Source organism: Hyperolius riggenbachi, chromosome 6, assembly GCF_040937935.1.
Source record: "Hyperolius riggenbachi isolate aHypRig1 chromosome 6, aHypRig1.pri, whole genome shotgun sequence".
Classification (NCBI taxonomy): Eukaryota; Metazoa; Chordata; class Amphibia; order Anura; family Hyperoliidae; genus Hyperolius; species Hyperolius riggenbachi.
Window position 1 is genome coordinate 75,283,112 of NC_090651.1, and position 24,602 is coordinate 75,307,713.

Sequence of the window (24,602 nt, forward strand, 5' to 3'; positions counted from 1 at the left end):
AATGTTTAAAAGGAAATATGTCAGTCTCCATGGCTCTCACATTGTAAGCCCTGTTGGCATTAACAGGCACCCACTTGCTCTGGGCTCAGCTAGTAATGTCTTCTATTCCACTTCCATGTGCCCCTCCCAGGGCAGGAACTTCATTTTGAGGTTGAGAGTGAATGGAGAAAGCACATGATGGGGAATCGGGAGTCTGTACAGGGAAAGAATTGACCCAATGGATACATGATCCATTCTAACAGGGAGGAAGCCCCAGGTATGTATAATTTTTTTTCAGCGTCTCAGGTGCACTTTATTGGGAAACCAAAGTGAGAAGTATATGGACGCAGCCTTATTGAGATCCTTTTAAACAATACAGGTTTCCTGGCAGTGCTGCTGATCCTCTGCCTCCAATACTTTAATGCTGGGAATACACGGTGCGTTTTTGCAGCTCGATTCTGCCGCCCGCTCGATTCTCTTATCTTCCGCTCACTTTCCTTATCTCTTTCCATTGTCCCCCATGTGGAATCGAGTGCGGAAACGATCGGGCGGGAGATCGGACGTGTTGGAAATGATCAATCGAGCCATCTAAATGGCTCTAAATCGAGCCGTGTATTCCCAGCATTAGACATGGGCCCTGAACAAGCATGTAGCAGATCAGGTGTTTGCCTGAGGTTTCAGGTGTGTGATTCAGACACTACTGATGTATCAAAGATCAGCAGGGCTGCCAGTCAACTGGTATTATTTGAAAGGATAAATATGGCAGCCTACCGCTCAATTTAGGTTCCCTTGAAGAGTCATTTCCTCCTGCCATATTTGTGGCGTTATAGGTTACTGAACAGATCACCAAACTTACACCAGGGAATCTGCCCCCACGGCCTGCCGCTCCTCAGGGATAAACCTTCCTCCTCTCAAAGTGAAAACTCTAAGTAGATTTTCCAAATGAAAAGCAATTTCATGATCCACTTTTCTTGCCCCAAATTGCCATCTAGTCAGTGTCCCGCCTGCAAGGTGATTGACTGACACGACCTGGAAGTAGAGGACAGACTTGAGCAAATCTCACTGCCTCACGGTGTCGGCTGTGCGCTGATTGGGTTTGACATGAACTTCCAAGGAAGGAAAGCAACCTGAGGTGGATTTATCGTGTCACAGGAGATTACGCTCTCTGTGCCTTTATTGGTATAACCTGGAACAATTTCTGGACAAAGTGGAAACAGAAAGGTCACCAGACTTGGAAAAAGCATGATGAAGTGTTACCGTGCAAGCTACACCGGCAGCACTCCTCCCACCCCCTCCTGCTGATCAATGTCTGGAGATACAGACAAGCCATTCCAGGGGAGACATCGGTACCCCCCGATCTTTCCTAAATGGCTGAGGGGTGCTTCTCGCTGCTAGCTCAAAATTCCCCATCCTTTCTCGAATGTGACCGGACAGCTTCCTCAAGCTGGCGTTATCACTCCTTCTAACCACTCTTGGCAGGCAATCTAATTTCCCCTGAAAAGGTCACCGCCATTTTAACTGCCTTTCAATCACATTAAGCACGCTGCTGCCTGTGCTTAGAGGCATGTGCCTTTACTGCTCCTGGCTGAGGTGTGATCAATAGACTGACATACTGCTCGCTCCATGCTCCCATCTCTTCCACACTGAGACGCTTCGACAACTTCCAAATAGTATTTATTAGCTTTGTCCCCTTGCTGAGCGTGTATGCCGGAAAAAGTGACACTACTGGCCATATTCAATAAACAGGACAAGGAGGAACATGCTAAATACAAAAGCCCAGAGGAACCAATCAGAACGCACTTCAGTGAAGCCACATTAGTACTAGATTCATTCTGATAAGCTGCATAGGGTCCTCTATACTGAAATTTGCTGGGAATACACCATGAGATTTTTTTGACAGATAGATTGTTTGATAGATAATTTACGACATGTCCGATCTGATTTTCGATCACTTTTCTGATCGATTTCTCATAAAAGTGAATGGAAATCTTTTAGAAAAGCGATTGGAAAATCGATCGAATAGTAAATCTGCTGAAAAATCAGTTCACACACGCACAGACGCACCCACTGTAAGGCTCCCTGCACACTGCATGAGATTCCGATATTTAACCGGTTTTTACATCCGATCCCGATTTTTATTCATTACTCCATGCTGCGTTTTTTCCTCCATTTTTCTGTTTGTATTCTGGGAAAATCGGAATTGGAAACACAATTGCAAAACGGATTTGCAGTGTGCAGGGAGCCTAAATCAACCGAATTAGCAAATTATACATCCATTTGAAGGCAAAATAAAATTGCAAAGCATTAGCTACCAAAAGCACTAATAATATTTGGGTGGAACGCACCTCAACATTTGCTTCTCATTTGAGAAAACCCAGAAAGACATGATAAACCAATGACAATGTGTTGGTAGTAACCCGTAGCAACCAGATGGTACCCGACAGTTTACATAATAATATTAGGATATAGGGTATAAGCAGTGAGTAGGACTGCCAAACAGAAGGTGCCAATGCATTGACACTTTTGTATTGTGACAACCGCTGTAGCAATACTCCCGAATGAAACTCAGGGTTAATGTGACTGGTTGCTATAGAGAAATACTGCAGGCAGTCTGATTCAGAAGCTCTAAACATCAAGGCAAAATGGCACTAAGATACTATTCAAAAGGGTTAACGTGTAAATTCTAAGCTAATTCCCCATCAATATTGTTGTCAGGATTATCTACCATCCCTACTGGGAGAAAGCAGCGATCACCCCGCGCCTCTAGCTGCTGTGTTCTCCACATTGATCTATGTGCTCAACATGGCTCTAAGTTGTTGCCTTTTAACAGCATTAAGCCGTTTAAGACAAGACAACTTCTGTTCTGAGCGCACGAGATATCGGGCTCAGATCTGTTCCAAGACTCCCTTCTGCACAAGGTAAAAAGTGTTTTTACATCTTATATGTAGCCAGCAAAAGAGAGCAATTAGCTGCTACATAAGCTTGATGTCTACCAGAAACAATAAAATGAATTCTAATATAAAAGTCAAAGACCACTAGGATTGAAACTTGGCAATTTTAAAAGGGGACCTGAAGTGAGAGGAATACGGAGGCAGCCATCTTAATTCTGTTCTAAACTATGCCAGTTACCTGGCTGTCATGATGAGCTCTTGGCTTTAGATGCCTACAGTCACGCTCCAAGCTATCTGCCTACTGCAATCAGACACTCATTGATGGCCTGAGGAAGCGGGATCCAGCCCACGAAACGCGGCATCTGTGGTGTTCCTAACAATTCTATATGGTTTATATCAGCCAATTTGATGTCGGTGACTTCTTTGAGATAAGCCGCCCCCCCCAGTTTAATATTTTTAGATATTTTATAATAGGGGTGCCTTTACGAACATAGTAATGGTAACTAGTTTTTAAGTTTCCATTGAATCACTTTATTTTCCAGGGAGCAACCACAAGGACCCTAGGATCACCTCTGTTCCATGTCTAGCTTGACTCATTTTCTTCGCAGGTGCAGCACTGTGGTTGCAAACTGGATTTGTAAGTATCTTTTCGTACCATGATTGTCCCATTTATCTGACACGCTATTTAGGGCTCCTGGGCTCATATGCAATTAACTTTGTCTCCTGAGTTATCTCCTAGGAGACAGTAGGTTATAATTTCAAAAGTACCTAAAAGTTGTTGAAAAAGTACTATCAAAATGGTGGTTTAAAATGCAATTTATAACAAGGTGCGAAATTATTACCTAGGAGAAAACTCAAGGAGAAAAAGTGAAGTGGCCATGGGCCCTGGTATCTGTTTTTTTTGTTTCTTCTCCAGAAGGCTCGGGTGACCTCTGAAACCCTTTACAAAAGTTCCCGCATAAACTGGAAGGTCACGCAGACAACAGGGTCCCACAAGCATTAGCAAGATGTATTTGTCAGTTAAAAGGAGCTGATAAAATAACAGGCGATTGAAATCTCTCCAGCGCCGTTTACAAGCATGCAGTTTGGACCACAACTGAAAAACAGCACCTACCACGGAAGCCTCCTTCCAAGAGAGTGGTGGCTCGAACTCGTTTCTGTCCACACCATTCGTACTCTTCAAACCGGTGACCGTTCTCATTTTCAATATCTACTGAATCATCTTCATTCATGCAGGTCTCTCGCTGCAAAGGCAGAAATGAGCAGCTAAGAAAGAGATTTCTATACAGCAACTACTCAACTGCCTAAAACTATAATCTAATCAGGACAGAATAGCTGAAGGTTAGGAAAGTAGGAAAGGCTGAGAAACTAGAGATTGTACTACCACTGAGGTTCACTTACACATGAGAGAATCACTTAGTAGCAGTATGGTTACGTGCTAACCAAAGCAAAAGGCACAAGAGGCACAGTTCACTGCCTTGTCATTTAGCTTTTTTTTCTAAATGGCGCTATACTACCAGGCCACACTGCTTTGCTGCTAAGAAAGCCAGGCTATTCCCAGTACCATCCAGTGTGCTGATCTCTCCTGATGTGGGAGGGTAGAAGTATTGCCATCCTATTCTCCATCCACTGTTAGGTTAGTACTGACCGGAAACCGACTCGGACATAGACCAGGGTTAGAATCTTGGATCTTCCTATTCAGTAGGGAATCCTTGGGCAAGACATCCCAAAACTTCTAATGGCTACTGAGCACACCCCAGGTGGCTGCTGCTCTCTAGCGTGGAATACAAATTTTGGAATTATCAGGGTTGTGGATTCAGAGCAACTTTTCGGTACCTGGAGTCAGAGTTGGTGGTTTCATAAACTGAAGAATTGGATAATTTTTGTACCCACTCCTCCATTTTCCATCAGGCTGAGCAGCTCCTGGATGGGCATGGATCCTGCACCCAAGCCTTGAAGGACACCTGACGTGAAAAAGATATGAAGGCTGCCATTTTTTCCCCTTTTAATTAATGCAAATGTCCAATGTCTCAAAATACATATAGTGCCATTGCTCGAGTTGGGCACTTAGGCGTTGCCCATAGTAAAAATATTGGTATTTTAAATGACTGATATATTACTAAAGACTATTCTGGCACCCATTCTCACATTAACCCTACTCCTAGTGCCTATGACTAACCCCCCCCCCCCCCCCCCAATTCCTAAAAACAAACACACACTTCCCTACCTAAGGCCTAAACCTGCTTCCCTCTCCTAATGCTTAAAACTCCCCCCCCCCCAACCTGATGCCTAAACCTAACCCCCCCCCCCTAAACCTAACGTCCCCCCTCCAATGCCCACTATTTGTAGCCAATAGGCTACTGTAATACAGACATAAAATCTACTCCCATATCAGGCACCCTATTGCCGGTACCCCTCATTGGCATCAGCTATACACCTGCCGTTGCTTTAGGCTGTCCTGCTGATCCTCTTCCTCTAATACTTTTAGTCACAGACATTGAACAAGCATGCAGATTAGAGGTTTGAATGATGTTTGACTGGATTTTCTGCATGCTTGTTTCAGGTGTGTGATTCAGACACTACTGATGCAAGAAAAAACATCAGGATGCCAGGCCACTGGTACTATTTAAAAGGAAAAAAAAACATTTGGCAGTTTCCATATCCCTCTCACTTCAGGTGTCCTTTAAGAAGAATGTGTACACAAGGTATTAGTTACTATCAAGTACATTTCATGTTACTAAGTAATGTGAAGCCCTCATGTGTAGCTGAACCATTGGTAACCCCGTGAATCAAGTGTACATAAAAGTACAAGTAGAAATCTTTTAGGCCTCTTTCAGAAAGGAAGCTGAAGTGTGCATTTGTTATGCAGTTCAGCCTCCCATCTGCAGGGCGCATTTTAATGCACCGGGATGGCAGCATTTGTAATTCTACGTGTGTCAGTGTTTGACACACAGTGCAGCTACCTGGCAGCAGAAACCCGCATCACATTGCATCTGAGTGCGGCCGTGGTCAGATGTGACTTAATTCGATACATGCATGATCGCTGCCTGTGCCAGGTGCTAGCAAGTGCCCAGCCTATGCACAGGATAAGTGCTCCTGTGCAAAAGAGCCCTTAGGCCACTGGCTGGTAGACAACCACTCTTCGAACCAGGCATGGCTACTCTACATAGCGTAAGATGTGAAGGCCTATCAGGAAGAGAGGAGAGCCTCTGAGACAGCAGTCTACAAGGGCCCAGTGTTAGGCAGCAGAGGTGATAAGACAGGGAAGTGACAGAAGACAGCAGGTGGCTGGAATCGCCTCCTGGTTCCTCTACCTTAGCTAGACACAGTTCCACATGTCTACTCATCTCCTCCTCCGATCCAGACAATGGCCGACTGCAGAGCGGACATACCTGTCCCTCATCTTGTTTTCGCCGCTTCATCTTTCCAATCCGGGCTGATGGAAGCAGGGAAAGAGAGAAGGAAAAAAAGAAGAAGAAGAAAAAGACTTCAGTGTCATAACCTTGAATTAAAAATCTAAAACTGCACAAATTATGACATTTCAGGGCTCTGCAACTCCAGTCCTACAGGGCCCATCACAGGCCAAGATTCTCAGACAATCATTGTCCTAATGCTAGGTACACACCATACAATTTTCTTTTAGATTTACTTGCCAGATTGATTTTTTACCAACATATCCGATCTGAATTTTCTGATCGTTTAAAACATTTTTACATTGATTTTCATAGAACTGAATGAAAAATCGATTAAAAAAGTTCACAAAAAAGATTAAAAAAAAAAAAAACGATAGAAAAATCATTTGAAATTCAGATCGGATATGTTGGTAAAAAAAATCGATCTGGCAGGTAAATGTAACAGGAAATTGTATGGTGTGTACCCAGCAACCCAGCATTAGTGATATGTAACTAATTTAGGGCAATTCACCCAGAACTGATAATGCAGCGCTGACCGAACACTGTAAAGGTGCCCCATACACTGGTCAATATTTTGTTAAAATGATTGGATTAAATTGTCAATTTGATCAAAAACTGACAGTTAAATTTGTTCATGTTCGATACAGTTTGACAAATTCAACTGATAAAATATGCTTAAAGGGAAGCTGTATTGAAAGGGATATGAGGGATGCCATGTTTAGTTCCTTTTAAACAATGCAAGTTGCCTGGCTGTCCTCCTGATCCTGTCTCTAATGCTAGGAATACACGGTTCGTTTCTGGCTCTCGATTCTCCTCTCGAACGGTTTCGCCGCTCGATTCTGCGGTCGATACTCTTATCTTCCGCTCGTTTTCTTATCTTTTTCCATTCACTTCTATCAGAAATCGAGCGCGAGATCGGACATGTCGGAAATTATCTATCGAACCATCTAATCACCTCAAAAACGAACCGTGTATTCCCAGCATAATACTTTTAGCCATAGACCCTAAACAAGCCTGCAGATCTTGAGTTTTGACTAAAGTCTGACAGGATTGGCAACATGCTTGTCTTAGGGTTGTGACAAACTGTACCGATGCCAGAAGATCAGCACGATAGCCATGGCAACTGGTACTTTTTACAAGGAAATAAACATGGCAGCATCAATATCATTCTCATCTCATTCACTTTAAGTCAATGAAACACTGATAGGTATTTTTTTTTTGGGGGGGTGGGGGGGGGGGGGGGGGCGCGAGTGCCACTCATGATTGAATAGTTAAATATCGAAATATCGGGCACACCTCAATACTGTGTAATCATCACGTGATGGATTACATGGATGATCTTTGATCACTACATCTATTGAAATCTGTCATACATTGACCAGTGTATGGACAGGTTAAATCCCGATATTGCAATCTCTTGCAGCCATGGATGTAATAATCAAAGGATATCCACAATAAGCGCTAGATGATATATTAATCGATAAAAGTGTATTTATTAAACAATATTAAAAATGACATGAATAGGCCGAGTATGATATGTCATTGTTAATACTGTTTAATAAATAGACTTTCAATGATTAATATATCGTCTGCTGATCTAATAACTGGTGCACCAGACACATACTGTACTGCGAGCTGGGACAGAACAAGACATTTGTAAATTCACCACTGAAGAATTATAAGTTATTTTTTGGCAGAACAACATTTACTGTCGATAAGAAAAATACTTAAAGGACCCCTGAACTGAGAGAGATATGGCGTCTATTTATTTCATTATAAACAATACCAGCTGCCCATCTGACCCCTTTGGCTGCAGCAGGGCTGTGGAGTCGGAGTTGGAGTCAGAGTCGAGGAGTCGGGGCAATTTGGGTACCCGGAGTCGGAGTCGTTGATTTCATAAAGTGAGGAGTCGGAGTCGGATGATTTTTGTACAAAATCCACAGCCCTGTTAAGTATTAGGCTTAGGAGTCGGAGCCATTTTGGGTACCCGGAGTGGGAGTCGTGGTTTCATAAATTGAGGAGTCGGAGTCAGAAGATTTTTGTCCAGACTCCACAGCCCTGGGCTGCAGTAGTATCTGGATCAAACATCTGGAACAAGCATGCAGTTTGCAACTGAAGCCCGACTAGATTAAGTCAGACAAACATCTGATCAGCATTCTTGTTCAGGGTCTGTGGCTGAAAGTATTAGCGGCAGAGGTTCAGCAGGACTGCCAGTCAACTGGTCTTGTTTAAAAGGAAATAAACACGGCAGCCTCCATATCCCTCTCAGTTCAGGTGGCATAAGTCTCTTGCCTCTACAGGGCTACAGCTTCCTACCTTTAATGTTTTTTGCATTTTAAATCAGAGGCTGCTACATATTTTTTCACAAAGAATTTTGAGCAAGAAAAGTTCTTGGAGCCGGCAAGATTTGTACAACCTCTTGGAAAGTCACTTTTCACATCCAATCAGAAGGAAAAATGAGAACATGTTCCCAAGGGCGTAGGGTGATCGTACAGCCATCCTGCAAGGGGAATTGCTTAAAAGAACAGGCAAGTGAGACCGGGCTATGACTAATTAATAACGATGGGCACAATCATTTCTAATTAGCTCACTAATCCCTCAGTCTTGATCTCCTGTCGTCGGAATCGGCCGGCGTTTCCCACCTTCCCCAACTAATCAAAAGTGAAGAAATGCGGAATGGTGCTGGAGCTGGTCGGGAAAAGAAAATGTAATTCAGCTCCTTGGAAAAAGTCTACTTAATATGATCTTTTGTTATTATTCAAACCTCATGCCTGCAGGTGAAGAGCAGAGCGCTCGTAATAGGAACATTACATGGAAAAAGGTCTTAACATCATTAAGCTCTGAACTTCAGGTGTTACAGCTGCTGCCTGTCTTTACTACAAGTTCAGAGAGGCAATTAGAACCTGGACAAAAAGGTCAGCAGATTTTACTGCAGTGGCAGCTATGGATTAGCCAATGCAATAAAACATGTGTTTTCTATGCAGGGGAAAAGCAATCCCCGGAAACAATGCAGAAGACAGACACATACACGGGTGTAACATTGATGCTGTACAATCCCATGAAAAGGGCACAGAGGTAGCCAGTGATGTTATCAAACTTGAAATGATTAATAAACAGGGCACAGCAGAAAACAGCTTGGGATAGATCTTCAGAGGGAATGGAACGTTTTACAAAGAGAAGTACAGAGAGGAAAGCATTGCTAACAGCAACTAACCAGATCACAGCACGGATTAGATGAAAAAAAATAAAAATTAAAAATAATCTTGGGTAGACTGTTGCTGTGCAGGCTGGGAAATCTCAAGCAGCTAATGAGGCTACTAAACATACAGGCAATTTTTCCTTACTTAAAGGGCTATTACACAAAACGTTCAAATAAAAAGAAGGTGGAAACACATAGTACAAAGCCTGGTACACGCTTTCAATTCTGATTGGCCAATTAATGATCAATTTTACTACCACCATGTAGTATGAGGGCCAGTTTCCACTAGTACGGTGCGATTCCATTGCGGAAACCACAAAAATAAATTTGCATGCAAATTTTAACGTAAAAACGCATTAAAATTTGCATCTGTTTGTAAGTATGCAAATTTAACCATGTCAGTGCCTGTGTGCCTTTACATTGATTTTAAGCAAAAACGTACGCGAATTCGCATGGAAAATTTGAATAACAAAAACGCAGGCGAATTTCCTATTAAATACGTTACAGGGCGAATTGAACACTAGCCTTGCGGTGTGCGAATTCTGATGGCTCTGCTGTGCAGATTTTTACTGTACAGTCCACCGCACAGAATTTGTGACAAGTGAAAACAGGCCCTTTGATTTATATTGGTTATGCGAATCTGCATGCAGAAACCGCATGCAGATTCGCTCTAGTGGAAACGGCCCTGAGGGTTTACCTACACAATCTGTTCATAGTATTCAAAATATTTTGAGCCCCCCAACTACATGGAAGTGGCAAAATAGGCCAATCAACACTGAAAGGTGTGTACCAGGCTTGAACGGAACCCGAGGTGAGAGGGATATGGAGTCTGCCATATTTATCTCCTTTTAAACAATACCAGTTGCCTGGCAGCCCTTTTAGCCATAGTCCCTGAATAAGCATACAGCAGATCCGCTACTCTGAATCAATTGACTCAGGTTTTACTGGATTAGCCATATGCTGGTTCCAGGCTTTTGACTCAGACACGACTTATGCCAGAAGATAAACAGAGTGGCCAGACAACTGGCATTCTATACAAGGAAATAAATATGGAAGCCTCCATATCCCTCTCGCCTCTGGTTCCCTTTCAGACATACATGTCTCAAAGAGTAAAATGCACTATAGATCACTTTTATCCTATGCTACTGTCACTCACTGTAGGTAGTAAACATCTGATAAATATCACTGATTTGGACTAGTCCATGTTCTCATTGGGGATTCTCCATGCTTTCTTTATAAAATAAATAAATATGGGGTCCATCCAAAGATTTGCACATGATCAACTGCCATTCAATCATAAGTAATTTTGAAAATGAAGAAATCTCTCAGAATTACAAAGTAGCTTATAGTGTATTTTACTCTGGCACAAAATGTACATCTTGTGTGTATTTTAAATTTTACCATTTTTGTACAAAATTGATCTTTTAAAAGTAAAAAATCCACTCATGCTAAAAATTTCTATAAATATATATGTGCAGTTCAAATGTTTTTGCCTTTTCAATGTTTTCAAGATATACTACTCCATTTCAAACTTCTGTTGCCTATGACTTTCTAAATCTGACTGTAAGCCTAAGTTACTTTAGTTTTGACTCCAGACCTTTCCTCCAAGGGTAATAAAGTTGCACAAAGCAGGAACCATTGTGCCTCCTTTTTTATTATGTAAAATAAAAATGGCAAACGTTAAAGGGGAACTCTGGGCTCCAATAACGCCTACAAAACACATTCCTGACTTCTCTTTAATACAAAATCTCAACTTAGAGATGGGACGAAATGTACAAGCAGTACATTTGCTATTTAATGTTATTACAACTGTTTTAGTTTGGCTGGTAATGTCTGAAAGGGACTGAGTGCTCAATTATTTTTAAAATCAGGACAGTTTAGTACTCTCTGTAATGTACGGTCTTGCCCAATAATGACCCAGGAATCCACCTCCTTCTGCATGTATAATCAGCACAGAGCAGAATGCACTGCAACTCTGCAGAAAAAAAAATCCACCACACTAATCAGAAATCTGAACCACCCACTACTTACTGTAAGGAAGGTTAAGCTAATGTAGCCATTTTTGCTCATTGCAAAAGTTCTCTGTAATGTATAGATATTTTCAACAAAAACAAAATACTTCAAAACTAAAGAAAAAAATGAAGACTACTATTTTTATTTCAAGGTCATTAACATTGTACCCCACTGTACTACAATGGCAGATAAGTGATGCTGCTGCCTCCCAATACCAAATGACTCCACTTCCCATGATCCCTAGAGGTGGCTGGGATGCTGCTAGATGACTGGTGTTAGTTTGATGTTCTGGTCGAGCAAGCATACGTTCACGCCTAAATAGCACTATATTTAGGGGACAGACAAGAAGAGTTAAATTACATTTATACGTCTACTGCAGGTTTTTTTTTTTTTTTTTTTATTACATTATACTCAGAGTGAGGTCCTATTCACAGTGGTCAGTTGTGTTGCAAAACAATTCTGCATGTCAACTCACTACCCATATAAGTCTATGGGCCTGTTCACAGTAACTGATAGCGTTATTCTAACTCGCTGCATGTAGGCTTTGTATTATTAACGAAGAGCTGTCAGCCATACTATCTCAGAAAAAAAAAAACAAAAAAAAAAAACACATATAAGTACTACTTACACAACATATTTATTGCACTGTCCACGTTTTGATTTTAGTGATTTTTCTACAGTAAAAAAAGAGAAAATCCTTCTTAGCATTTCCCATTTTAAGTGTGGCCATTTTGAAGCCAAGCCTGATGTCATTTCCTCCCTTAGTCTCCTTTGCCCGATTTGTCCACCCTTCACTGTAGAAAGTGCATTGTCTCAGCATGAGAAATATTGGCCAATCTGAGAGGAGAGGTGTGGGAGGGGATAACAGGAGGGAAAGAGGCTTCAGCCAATCAGGCTGCATTAGTTAAGTCTGAGGGGAAGTAGAGAAGCAAAAATGGACAACCCAGCACGCCGTGCAACTTCCTTTTTGTGTACCAAATGTTGTGGTGTGTATCAAATAAGAGTCAGGTAAACTGGGGAATGATCATTTATCAACAAGAAAAGTGATAACAGATTTTAACCTTATTACTTTTTTTTACCAGATAAAAGTATAGATTTTTTATTTTATTTTAGGCACGACAGTTACTCTAATGTCTATGGCCAGTCTCCATTGCAGTTCAGTCATTATAAAGCGTGAGTTATGCAACTGATCACTGTGAACCGAGCCTTACTCTTCAAGGTCATGTTGAGAAAATCAAGGCACACGTGTGTAAAAGTGTACCCTGCGAGTCCTGTGGAGCACAAACATTGATCTGAACAGTACTGCCACTATTAGCAGCCATTTTTCATATTGGGGCGAGTGGATGACGAAAACGAACATACCCATATATAAAATATAGTATATTACTTGACCAATCCATAACTAGGTAGAGTAGTAATTCTGATTTAGCCATGCACATGCCCTTGCTCAAAATGTAAAACTGTGTACAACCATATAGGAAACGGCAATACACAGCTTCAGCCAAATTCAGTTTATAGTATCTGGTAATACTTCCAGACATAGGCTGAGTCCAACGAGTCACGAAATTCTAGTGTCGGAAGAGGCACTTTGAGCAAAGCAGATGCTGTGTGAAATGATATTTCCCACCTTATGCCGCTTGCCTGGAGTTGTAGTTCCTCCACAGCTGCAGTGCCTGAGGGCACCTAACTAACCCCAGTAAGTTTTAGGAACGTTAGAACAGTTATTGCTCCTAATTAAATGTATGACATATTCCAGACATCCACAGTCTACCAGCTGCAGAATGGACAGCTTCAACCAGGAAACACACTGTTGCACACTTCACTACAATGAATAGCAATGCAGAAGTGATAGAATAGCAGGGAGTTTCAACTTATCAGATGTAACCGCTGTGCAAAGTGACCTTTCTGTTGTCATATTGCACTGAAGCTAGAGCTTATATTTAACTAACTGAATACGCTAGGCAGCACGGTGACGTAGCGGTTAGCGCTCTCGCTGGGTACCCGGTTCAAAATCCCAGCCAGGGCACTGAGTTTGTATGTTTTCCCTGTGTCTGTGTGGGTTTCCTCTGGGCACTCTGGTTTCCTCCCATATCCCAAAAACATACAGATAAGTTAATTGGATTCCCCTAAATTTGCCCTGGACTACAATACATACAATAGACTATGAAATATAACTACATAGACATAGGACTATGGTAGGGATTAGATTGTGAGCTCCTCTGAGGGACAGTTAGTGACAAGACAATATACTCTGTACAGCGCAGAGGAAGAGCTCAGCGCCATATAAATACTAAATAATAATAAAATACGCTGTACATTGTCAACTCTACAGCTACTAATTAAAACTATTCCCTCTTCTAATCTAAGGCTATGTTCACATTATATATTGCCAGCGCTATTTCAAGTGCTGACTGCTGCGCAATTTATTGAGATTTTTTAAAAATCGCCTTTCCCTACGCTTTCTGTGCGTACAGGCAGCGCTTTTGTAAGCGGATCGCAAGCGAAACGCTTACATGTAAACACTCTCATAGGGAATCATTGCACAAACGCTTTTAGGGCGATTTCTGAAATTGCCAGAGCATAAAAAAAAAACGCAAACGCTCATAGTGTGAACAAGCCCCAAGTCTGTTCTGAAAGTAATGAACTACTCTGGTACAATGCATTTCATATAATCTCTGCAAACATGAATTACAGTCACAGGATCACCCTGTGCTTTACAATAAGCACTACCTCCTTTGCATTGCACATTTTCATAGTCAAAGCATATAGCAAACCTAAAGAAACCACCTTGTTCCCTGTAAAGGGCTGCCTAAAATAGAACAAGCTCTGTTCTACCTTTGAGAATAGCAAACAGTCAACTAGATGGGCAGAGGGGAAGCATTCCAGGAATAGCTGAGTACCCCGAGTACAGGTGCCTCGGCTTCAAGAGAAATCTAGGTTTAAAAGAACCAAAAACATCACAGCTGGCAGAAAGGTTAGAGCTGGAAAGAGGATGTAGTAACAGTAATATGCACAACTTTCAGTCTCCACAGAAAAAAAAGAAAAACATGTAGTCTGTATAGCAGGTGCATCAAACTCAATTACAAAGAGGGCCGATATTGAACACTGGGTCATGGGCCAGCCTCAATGTCGTGACCACCTCCCTTTCATATTCAGTTCTATGGTGTCGTGTGGCCCGTCCTTCCCCTATACAGTTCCCTGGTGTCTAGTGATCGCTCCCCTATACAAGTTCCCTGGTGCTTTCCCCCTGCCTCTCCCACATGGCTTCCCTGGTAAACTAGGGCTTCACCCCAAATATAGCATCTCTGATGGTCTAGAGTGGGCAAAACATAATGCCAAGTGGAAAAACCACTGCCTGACCAAATCTGATGGTTCTCCGGGTCAAAGTGGACATGTATGCTGTATAGAGTACACCAATTAATGAAAAGCAGGCAGGCTTGTACAAATCCCAATAGCCAAGACTCATTTAAAAAAATGTATGTTATATAGTCGTCAATTAAACTGGTACCCAAACATTTCCTGCTATCTCCTGGGTTGGACAGACTAGTGCTTGATTTCCATATTTATTTGTTAATCCCTGCTGCCCATCACTTTTTGCTGCTGCGCATGCGCAATTCTCCCTTTGCTGAAATGGGCAGTGCAGTATACGTCTTTCATCATCTCTGTTGTCTGCTTACAGCAGAAGCTTAGTAACTGATATTCAACACATGAATTTATCCAATGACCGGCGGGAAAGTTTGACAAACCAGTCTGACAGTTTCTGTTTAATGTACTGTGGAATTAACTGTGTTTTATATGCATATAGAATAAAACAGTTTAAGCTGACAGTGTTTGTTGTTATACCTTGCAATATGTTGTATGGTGCTAAACTGGAAGCACAGAGTTTCTCATAACCAAAGCTCAGCGAAATTTGCTTGGTTCCCAGAAAAAAATATCTGAGCCACGACCATTGAAATGCCTAACCCTTATGGAAGATATGCAATTTACAGGGGTGAAATGAGCTCGCTCTCTATGTTGTAGGACACCTTGGAAAAGGTGAAAGCCACAAACAGTTACTCAAGTCCATGCAAGCAATAGCAGCCTAGGTTTGGTGGAAGCATAAAAATGCCCAAGCATCATTGGAAGCTAGACAGCTGCCAGGAGTTACAGCCCCCTCCCATATGAGCCCCAAACATGGTGGAAGATGCTCAGTTGTCCACCAAGATATCCCAAGCTTATTAGAAGATAAATGACTCCTAAGAACACCAGCGGTAACATTCGCTACCCTTGGTGACCCAAGATCAACAAAATCTGTCAGATACCAGGGATAAAGTTGCCAACGTTATGACAAGCCTCAATGGAAGCTGGTCAGCCACTCACCAATAAGCCTCAGGTTCTATGCATGGCATCATTTACCAGAGGTAATAGCTACGCCACCAATAGCACCCCCCTAAAGTCAGAGGACTCTAGTTAGCAGAGATGAACAAAAGATTCAAATACAGATTTTTGGTCTGTAAGAACCAGAATTGGTAGAGGCTGAACCAGAACTGTGCTCAGAATTAAAGGACAACTACTGTGAAAAATTGTAAAGTTTAAAATACATGTAAACAAAACACGTTTATATGGATGTACGTATGTGTTTACCTGTAGGATGTACTATAAATAGTTTTATTTTTTCCTATGTCACTGTCACTTACAGTAGGTAGTAAAAATCTGACTCATTTCCTTTATTCTAACCAAAAGCCCTCCCTGTAAAGAACCTATACAAATATTCCTATCGGCCACCATCCCTGCTTATTTACACACTATTTTGGCAGTTAGATTGGTGGAGGCAAGGAGGGGGGGGGGGGGTAATGAAGTGGGGGAATACTTAAGATTATACAGAACTTTCTTTCTGAAGTAAGTACCCATTTGGGGCACCCTTAACCTTATGGTTGACTTTAAGAATCCTTCATGAGGTGATGGATTAGTCCAAAACCTGTATATAAGTGACAGCAACATAGGAAAAGTAATTTACAGTGCATTTTTATCTGCGACAAACATACATCTTATGCCTAGTACACACCATACAATTTTCTGTAAGATTCTCGGTAATACTGGGTACACACGTTGTGATTTCCCGCTCAATCCATCAATTATTTCTGGCATGTTCGATTCGGTTTCGTTCAAAACAGCCGTCGATTTTGCATGATAAGTATGCAAAATCGACGGCTGTATCGAACGAAACCGAATCGAACATGTCGGAAATAATCGAATCGATCCCAATCAATCCCGCGGATCGAGCGGGAAATCGCAACCTGTGTACCCAGCATAAGATTTACCTGCCAGATAGATAATTTCCAACATGTTCGAAATTATCTATCTAACCATCTATCTGCCTAGCAATTAAGCATTGATTTGCTCAGCAGGAAATAACCAGAAGACAATGCACCAGAGATAATGACCAGTCTCTACCTGTACTTTACAGAAAATAATCTAATTACTGAAAATCTTACAGAAAATCTAACAGAAAATTGTATGGTGTGTACTAGGCATAATGCTGGGCATACACTATTCATTTTTCAGTTATCAATCGAGCCGCTGAAGGCTCGATTGATAATATCCGACAGGTCTGATGACTCGCCGCATAGATTCCCTGCTCGATCCCCGCGGGCGGACAATAGCGGGGAATCGAGCGGAAGATAAGGAAGCGCCCGTGGGGATGAGCGGGAATCAATCCGACCTCCCGCAGGGACACGGCGGGATTTGATCCAGTGGCTAATCGAGCCGCCGGGTCGACCCGTGTATGCCCAGCATAAGGAGAAACAGCTGGCTTCTCACAATGCTACAGCTTTAGATTAGGTTTACAGTGGGCATTGCATTCCCTTTAACAGCAGGAATGTGATGCAACAGGGAAGGGGCACCACACATTATCTGCATGTTGCACTGCATACAGCTAAGCATACTGTCAATGAAAAGTATGCTTCACTCTGTTAATGCATGCGTTTGCACTAACGCACCGCATGCATATTACGATGCCACACATTTTACCGCAATGGACCCGCCGCACTATGGATGTTGCATACGGTAGATGGTACACTGCAGAGCAGCAAGCCAAGGAAGCTGGTGTTCTTCGTGATGTAAATGCCTTATTGAAGGCTTGGTAGTTGACAGGGGCGACAGTAGCAAACCAATGCTATGTAGTAGCAATTTGTTACCAGCAGTAACACATTCCCCACATTCGGAAGCTGACCAGCTGCTCATTTCAATACACCTCACATAGAAAAAGCAAGAATTCAGGGGTTAACTACTGCCAGTCGAGATGCCCCAATCTCCATATTCGTTGGTTGTCAGGGGTTACAGTTTACCTCCGCAGAGCCCTAAGCTTGGTGTCAGGATGCCACACTCACCATTCAGTCTGGTCTGTCTGTTTGCTCTCACCCTGAGGAAGGTCTGTGGAGAAAGGAAAGACAGTGAAGGTTAGCACACAGGAGGGATGGAGACAGATTGAGTTAGATACTCAGAACAAGGGCAGGCTAAACACAGGCAGATTTCCAGTCCCTCCCCCCTACAGATGTAAACAAACCCACTTCCTCTTTGCCGTCGTCCTGCATAGCCGCTCAGATATCAGCCTGCCATAGCCGGGCTGAGCAGGATCTCGCAGCCGCGCTTCTGGGCCGCTCCGAGCCGATGGCGACGGATTCTGCAATCGTTCTTCACAGCAAGCCTCCGCTCGCCACAGACGCCATGTTTACAGCTGTCATGTGACCGAGCGTCGGAGAAAGGGCACGATTACGTGAGCACGCTAGACGCGTCACCATGGTAATCAGAAGGCGGCAAAGTCACAGAGCAGCCAGCTAGGATAGGCGCGTCATGTAGCGCTGACTGGAGATGGAGACATTCCGGGCTTATAATGCAAGCAGCTTAGATACCAGTAATATAAATGTAGCTGCGGCTTTGTGGAGTTTTACACTGCATGCGGTCTAATGCAAACCCACAGTACCTGCCAGGGGCGTAGCAATAGGGGGTGCAGAGGTAGCGACCACATCGGGGCCCTTGGGCCAGAGGGGCCCTCCCTCAACTGCAGTATTAGCTCTCTATTGGTCCTGTGCTCATAATAATCACTTCTATAGATACTTTGAATAGTGGTAATCAATAACAAACTGCTCCCCATCCCTTTCTTGCACCTCAGATCTGTAGTTGCCATTGACAGGTTTTGGTGCGCTGTATCAATTGTTATGTATAGAGTGCTGGGGGGGGGCCCATTGTAAAACTTGCATCGGGGCCCACAGCTCCTTAGCTACGCCACTGGTACCTGCATTTCATTATCACTACATAACCGACTAGCAAGGGATGTTTCTATTGCAGCCACCTTACAATACACTGCATGAAAAAAATAGCATGGAGAAAAATCCGGCACTATAGTGTTTAATATGGCGAAACAGGTGACGCAAATCATGCAGTTGGTTGTGAGCATAAACAAGATATGACAACCATACAATGGCAATCAAAAAGTCATACCAAGGTGTCTTTGATGGTGCCTGGGTGTAGGTGGAGGATGGCGGTGGTGGGTGCCAGAGGGTGCACGGCCCGACGACCGTTTCGCGTGGCTTACGCCAAGCTTTTTCCGAGGTATAAGTGCAACAATACACTGCTGTGGTACACTGTGTGCCAGTATAACAACTAGAGATGTGATGTAACAACTGGCATGACAGGTATTATTTTCTCTACTGCTACTGGAATTAGAATTTCTTTATTTCGCCCAGTACAAGGGGATTGTGTACCCGGAATTGTTTTTGGCACATGCAGGGTAGGTGATGGTACAATAAACATTGCAGTTCAGGTACATTATAATGTACATAAATAGGCATATATACGACACATAAACCATAATGAAGAAAGACCACAGGGGTCTTCAGTGCTATGTGAGCTGCAACATTTATCTGTTGGACTAAACCGAGACTTTACGCATTATTCAAGGTAATGGTGTCAGGTAATTAATCATTCGCTTCTAAATCAGATTACTATAATCTCTAATAACCAATATGCCTCAGAATAAGGCTGTGTTAACAGAGGGAGTTGCATTCTCTGTAAAAGCAGGAATGGAAACTTTGCACCGTATGTTATGCTTCGCATGAAAAGCATGTGTCGCTGTTAATCCACACATTTTACAGGATGCCGTATGCTGTTAGGTCGTGCCAGCCACACTTTCAACCTCTCAAAAGTTTTACACTGCGGTTCAACTTATTGCGTTATAATGCAGCCGCTACACTGCACCGCAACGCCACAAGCATCGTAATCAACACATGGGCCTCAATTCACGGAGCATTATCAAACGTTTATCAAACACTTTATCAAACGTTTGATAATTTACCTCATGGGTAAAATCTCATTTTAAATTCACTAAGGTGTTATATATTTATTGAATGTTTTACCGATGAAACGTTCAACAAATATATAACACCTTAGTGAATTCAAAATGAGATTTTACCCATGAGGTAAATTATCAAACGTTTGATAAGTGTTCGATAAACGTTTGATAATGCTCCGTGAATTGAGGCCCTTGGTTGCCAACAAATTTACACAAAAAACTGCAATTCTCATTCATTATAAATGAATGGGATTGCAACTGCATCAGGGAGAATCGCATAGCAATGCAGCGACATGCGTTGCAACGGCCACTGGTGTTCCCTGAGTGCAGAGGTGGGAAGAGGTATAAATAATAATTAAAGGGGCATTATAGCGAAAAACTGTAAAATTAAAAATATGTGCAAACATAGATAAATAAGTACATTTTTTTAAGAGTAAAATGAGCCATAAATGACTTTTCTCCTATGTTGCTGTCACTTACAGTAGATAGTAGAAATCTGACAGAAGGGACAGGTTTTGGACTAGTCCATATCTTCATAGGGGATTCTCAGAAAGGCTTTTATTCTTTATAAAGATATTCCCTAAAAAGCATTTTAACAATGATGATGGCCAGCTTCCCTGCTCGCTACACAGTTTTTTGGTAGTTGGACAGAGCAACTGCCATTCACTAAGTGCTTTTGAAAATAAATATATCCCTGAGAATCCCCTATAAAGAGATGGACTAGTCCAAAACCTGTCACTTCTGTCAGATTTCTACTACCTACTGTAAGTGACAGCAACATAGGAGAAAAGTAATTTATGGCCAGGGATGCTCGAGTAGTGCTTTTTATCACCCGCCCGAATCCGGGTACCCGAATATCCGGATCCGATCCGGATATCCGACCAAATTACCCGCGGGTACCCAACCTATTCGGGTATCCGGATAGAAAAAACGGAAGTGCCCTTTAAATGCCTTTAAAATGGTTTTTAGAGTAAATGATGCATGTAGCATCATGTTTTTTTAAAGGGAAATACTAATTAATTATTTGGTGGACATAAAATGAAAAAAAAAACAAAAACTGTCAATTAATATCAGGACTAGGTTCCAGACAGCGGTCGTGCAGCCCAAATTGAGTCCAAAGTCCAATCGGACAACTGGGACATGACAGTTTTTAGCCCAGACACCTCCAAAAAAATGACACCGCAATTGTGTTTTGGGTTGAATATAGGTGGCGATATGAGCAGCAGTGGCCTGTGGCACCTTGGCGGCCAGATTGGGGAGGTGAAGATTCTCCTGCGGCCAGAATGGGATGCTGCGGCTTTTCTCTCTGTGGCGGTTGGGGGTTGAGTGGTGCGGCTGGTGGTAGCGGCAGAAGGATTTGGTGGGTCCCGCATTCCACGGCCACTGTCTGCAATGCTGATCCTCCGTGCCAAACCCACCGATGCATCCTCAGAGTCAGAGCTGACATCCCCATCCTGTGGATGGTAGTCACGGTCCTTCATCCCATCATCAACATCATACCCCCCCTCCTCAAAACCCAGAACATCCTCCTCAAACTCCTTGCGGCTAACAGCCCTGAGTTCAATTGCGGCGCCTGGAGCGAAAAGCTCGCTGACTGGGGGTAGGCTGCTCGCTGGGGTCGACACTGACACGGCAGACCTTCTGAGGGTGGCTGTAATGTTGCTCCCTGTCCTCTTGCCCTTGCTGCCCCTCCCCCAGCTGCCGGTGCCAGCAGACATAGTACAACTTATATGTGATGATGTCACCAGATGATGTGGGGTACTTTTACTTTAATAAAATCGGGGTTGGACTTTACATCAAATCAGCACGGAGTGACAGACCGCAGAGTAGAGGACAAACAGTGCACACTGTGTTATGGTGGCGGCCTGGCGGGTACACACGGTGCGTTCCTTCACTCGATTTCCCACTTGATTCCCATCGACTCGATTATTTCCGACATGTCCGATTCGTGTTTCGATGGATCGTTAGGTCGATTTGGCATACTTTACATGCGAATCGACCTAACGATCCATCGAAACGCAAATCGGACATGTCGGAAATAATCGAGTCGATGGGAATCGAGCGGGAAATCGAGTGCGGGAACGCACCATGTGTACACGCCAGGCCGCCGCCATAACAACTAACTGCAGTACTAACTACAATACAATGACAGTAATCCTCCTATTCCCTATAGTGTCCTGCTGGCCTACACAGACACAGACAGGACCTAACTGAGTGAATGAAAGCAAACAATTACAAGCTAGCTAGCTAAAAAAAAAACTAGAGAACAATAGCGTAGTGAAGATGTTTAGCACTCAAAGCTTTAAGGTCCGTACACACGCCGGACTTTAGGCAACGACGGGTCCGTCGTTGCCTCCCGCTGGGTGGGCGTGCCAGCGACAGTCCGGCGTGTGTACGCTCTGTCGTCAGACTGATACGGCTGTTTCTGAGCGATCCGCCGGGCGGATCGCTCAGAAACAGCCGTATCAGTCTGACGACAGAGCGTACACACGCCGGACTGTCGCTGGCACGCCCACCCAGCGGGAGGCAACGACGGACCCGTCGTTGCCTAAAGTCTGGCGTGTGTACGGACCTTTAGGTTTATCACTGTATACAGCACTTGCTAAGCCAGCACTGGAGCAAGTCTGTCAGTGACCAGCCAGCCACACAAGCAAGGATAATCTGTCTCATCATGCCAGCCCTCCTTGCTATACAGGGGGGCTGGCCAGGGTTCCCTTCTGTGATTGGGTGCCAGGACTTAAGGCTCATACACACATCAGACTATAGTCTTTGGAAAATGAAAGATCACAGACCAATTTTACCCCCTTCCATGTAGTATGAGAGCCATACCTACACAGTCTATTCTATTGAGCTGAACTCCCCATCAGATAGAAATCTTTGCAATATGTTGCACACACAGATGCTGTACAGACACAAAAGATCAGTATCTGCAAAAGATCTGTTCCTGCCAAAAATCCATTCCTGCAAATTACAATGATAGTCTATGAGATCTGCAGATCATCATACACACATGATTTAACTGACATTCATCTGCAGATCAGATCCACCAGGATGGATTTTCAGATCTGCAGATGACTGCTTGATCTGCAGATGAATGTCAGTTAAATCATGTGTGTATGATGATCTGCAGATCTCATAGACTTTCATTGCAATTTGCAGGAATGGATTTTTGGCAGGAACAGATCTTTTGCAGATACTGATCTTTTGTGTCTGTACAACATCTTTGTGTGCAGCATCTTGCAAATATTTCTGTCTGATGTGGAGTTCAGCTCCATAGAAAAGACTGTGTAGAGTATGGCTCTCATACTACATGAAGGGTGGTAAGATTGGTCTGTGATCTTTCACTTTCCAAAGACTATAGTCTGATGTGTGTATGCACCTTTAGGCTGGTAGGCCTCTGATTGGCTCAATGAGGTCAGGTGGGGCTGGCCAGGGTTCTTTTCTGTGATTGGTTGCTAGGGCTTCTGCTGGGAGCCCTCTGATTGGCTGAATGACATCATCTCCTTACTAGTTACACTATCCGGATCCGGATATCTGGACGGATACCCGCGGGTATCCGGATTATGCAGCTAGCTATCCGGATAGAATCCGGATAGTGCTATCCGGATAGTGGCCCAGGTATCCGGATCCGACCCGGATAGCTGAAAAATGGTCGGATACCTGGGTTTGCACATATTTTAAATTTTACAGTTTTTTTGCTTTAGTGCCCCTTTAATACAGTATATCTCAATAATACAAGTCAGTAACCATTATGTATACATAGTATACAGCTGTGCTCCACTATGCTGAATATATACAATCTCACTATGCAACCAACATACCTGTTATACATGCCAACATGCAATATACTGACAGTATAATGGCAGTGTGACCGTAGAGTTATTTACTTACAGGTAACTTATTGTATACAAATCAGATACATGCTGAACAACAATATACTTATATGGTATGAAGTACTGATGACCTGATACCACATCATATATAATGCAAAGCAGATGAAGAACAGTCAGTACAATTATGATATACCTCTTAAGTTGTGAAGGTATCATGCTATATATAGTAGAAACAGTAATACTGCTATAAACTATATTGTGCATTTCAAAGAAATTGCAGCAAAATATAATAAAACACAATCCAGGCATCTTGTTAAACCAACACAGATATACACCTCATAGCCTAACTCTAGGGAATAGTTTTTTTGAATTCTGGAGAGTGTGAAGAGGTGTTCGAAGCTATTTTAAGTTTTTACTATTGCCAGTGCACCCATTGTCGAGACGTTTCCCATCCAATCCTTGGTAATGTCCTGTGGACAGGAAATGAGGAGGAGGAATAAAAACTGTTCTCCACTCAATAAAAAAAGGTTTCATTTGTGGCTGCCTTTCTTCCACTGTTAAGATGTAGCCACTTCCTGTCAGGACAGGAAGTGATAATAATTATCCTGACTGGGGATAGACAGACTTTCCACTCTAGCTAGGAAACGTCTATAGTTTGACTGCATGGTACACAGGTCGTTGTAATGAATAATATTCCTCAGTGTTATGTGGCAAATGAAAGCTACTCCAGGCAAAAGTTTTTCCTACCTGTAGTACTGTACGGATACTCAATGCTCTCTTAAGAGCCCAGCCACTAACTGTCAGTACTATAGGCTGCTATCTTATCAGAGAGACTGTACCTTACTGTACTGACCGTACCTGAATCTCCATAGTCTGAACAGCAGGATGAAGCAATCCAAGCAACAGCAGCTCCACCCACAGAACCTGCTGCTTACTTTTCAATTT

General features: G+C 42.9%; 1 protein-coding gene across 5 annotated transcripts in view; it reads right to left on the minus strand.

Annotated features, from left to right (window-relative positions):
• Positions 1 to 24,602, minus strand: part of RNF220 (ring finger protein 220) — a 338,165-nt gene that overhangs the window by 54,088 nt on the left and 259,475 nt on the right. For 2 of the 5 annotated variants that reach the window (XM_068239541.1, XM_068239540.1), the window contains exons 5-7: positions 17,864 to 17,906; positions 6,263 to 6,306; positions 3,985 to 4,114 (exon numbers count right to left, since the gene is read on the minus strand). In XM_068239541.1, coding sequence (XP_068095642.1) covers positions 3,985 to 4,114; positions 6,263 to 6,306; positions 17,864 to 17,906 — 217 coding nt within the window. Of the gene's footprint in view, positions 1 to 3,984; positions 4,115 to 6,184; positions 6,307 to 17,863; positions 17,907 to 24,602 lie in introns of all 5 variants that reach the window. The other 3 variants (XM_068239539.1, XM_068239537.1, XM_068239542.1) reach the window with 2 other exon arrangements.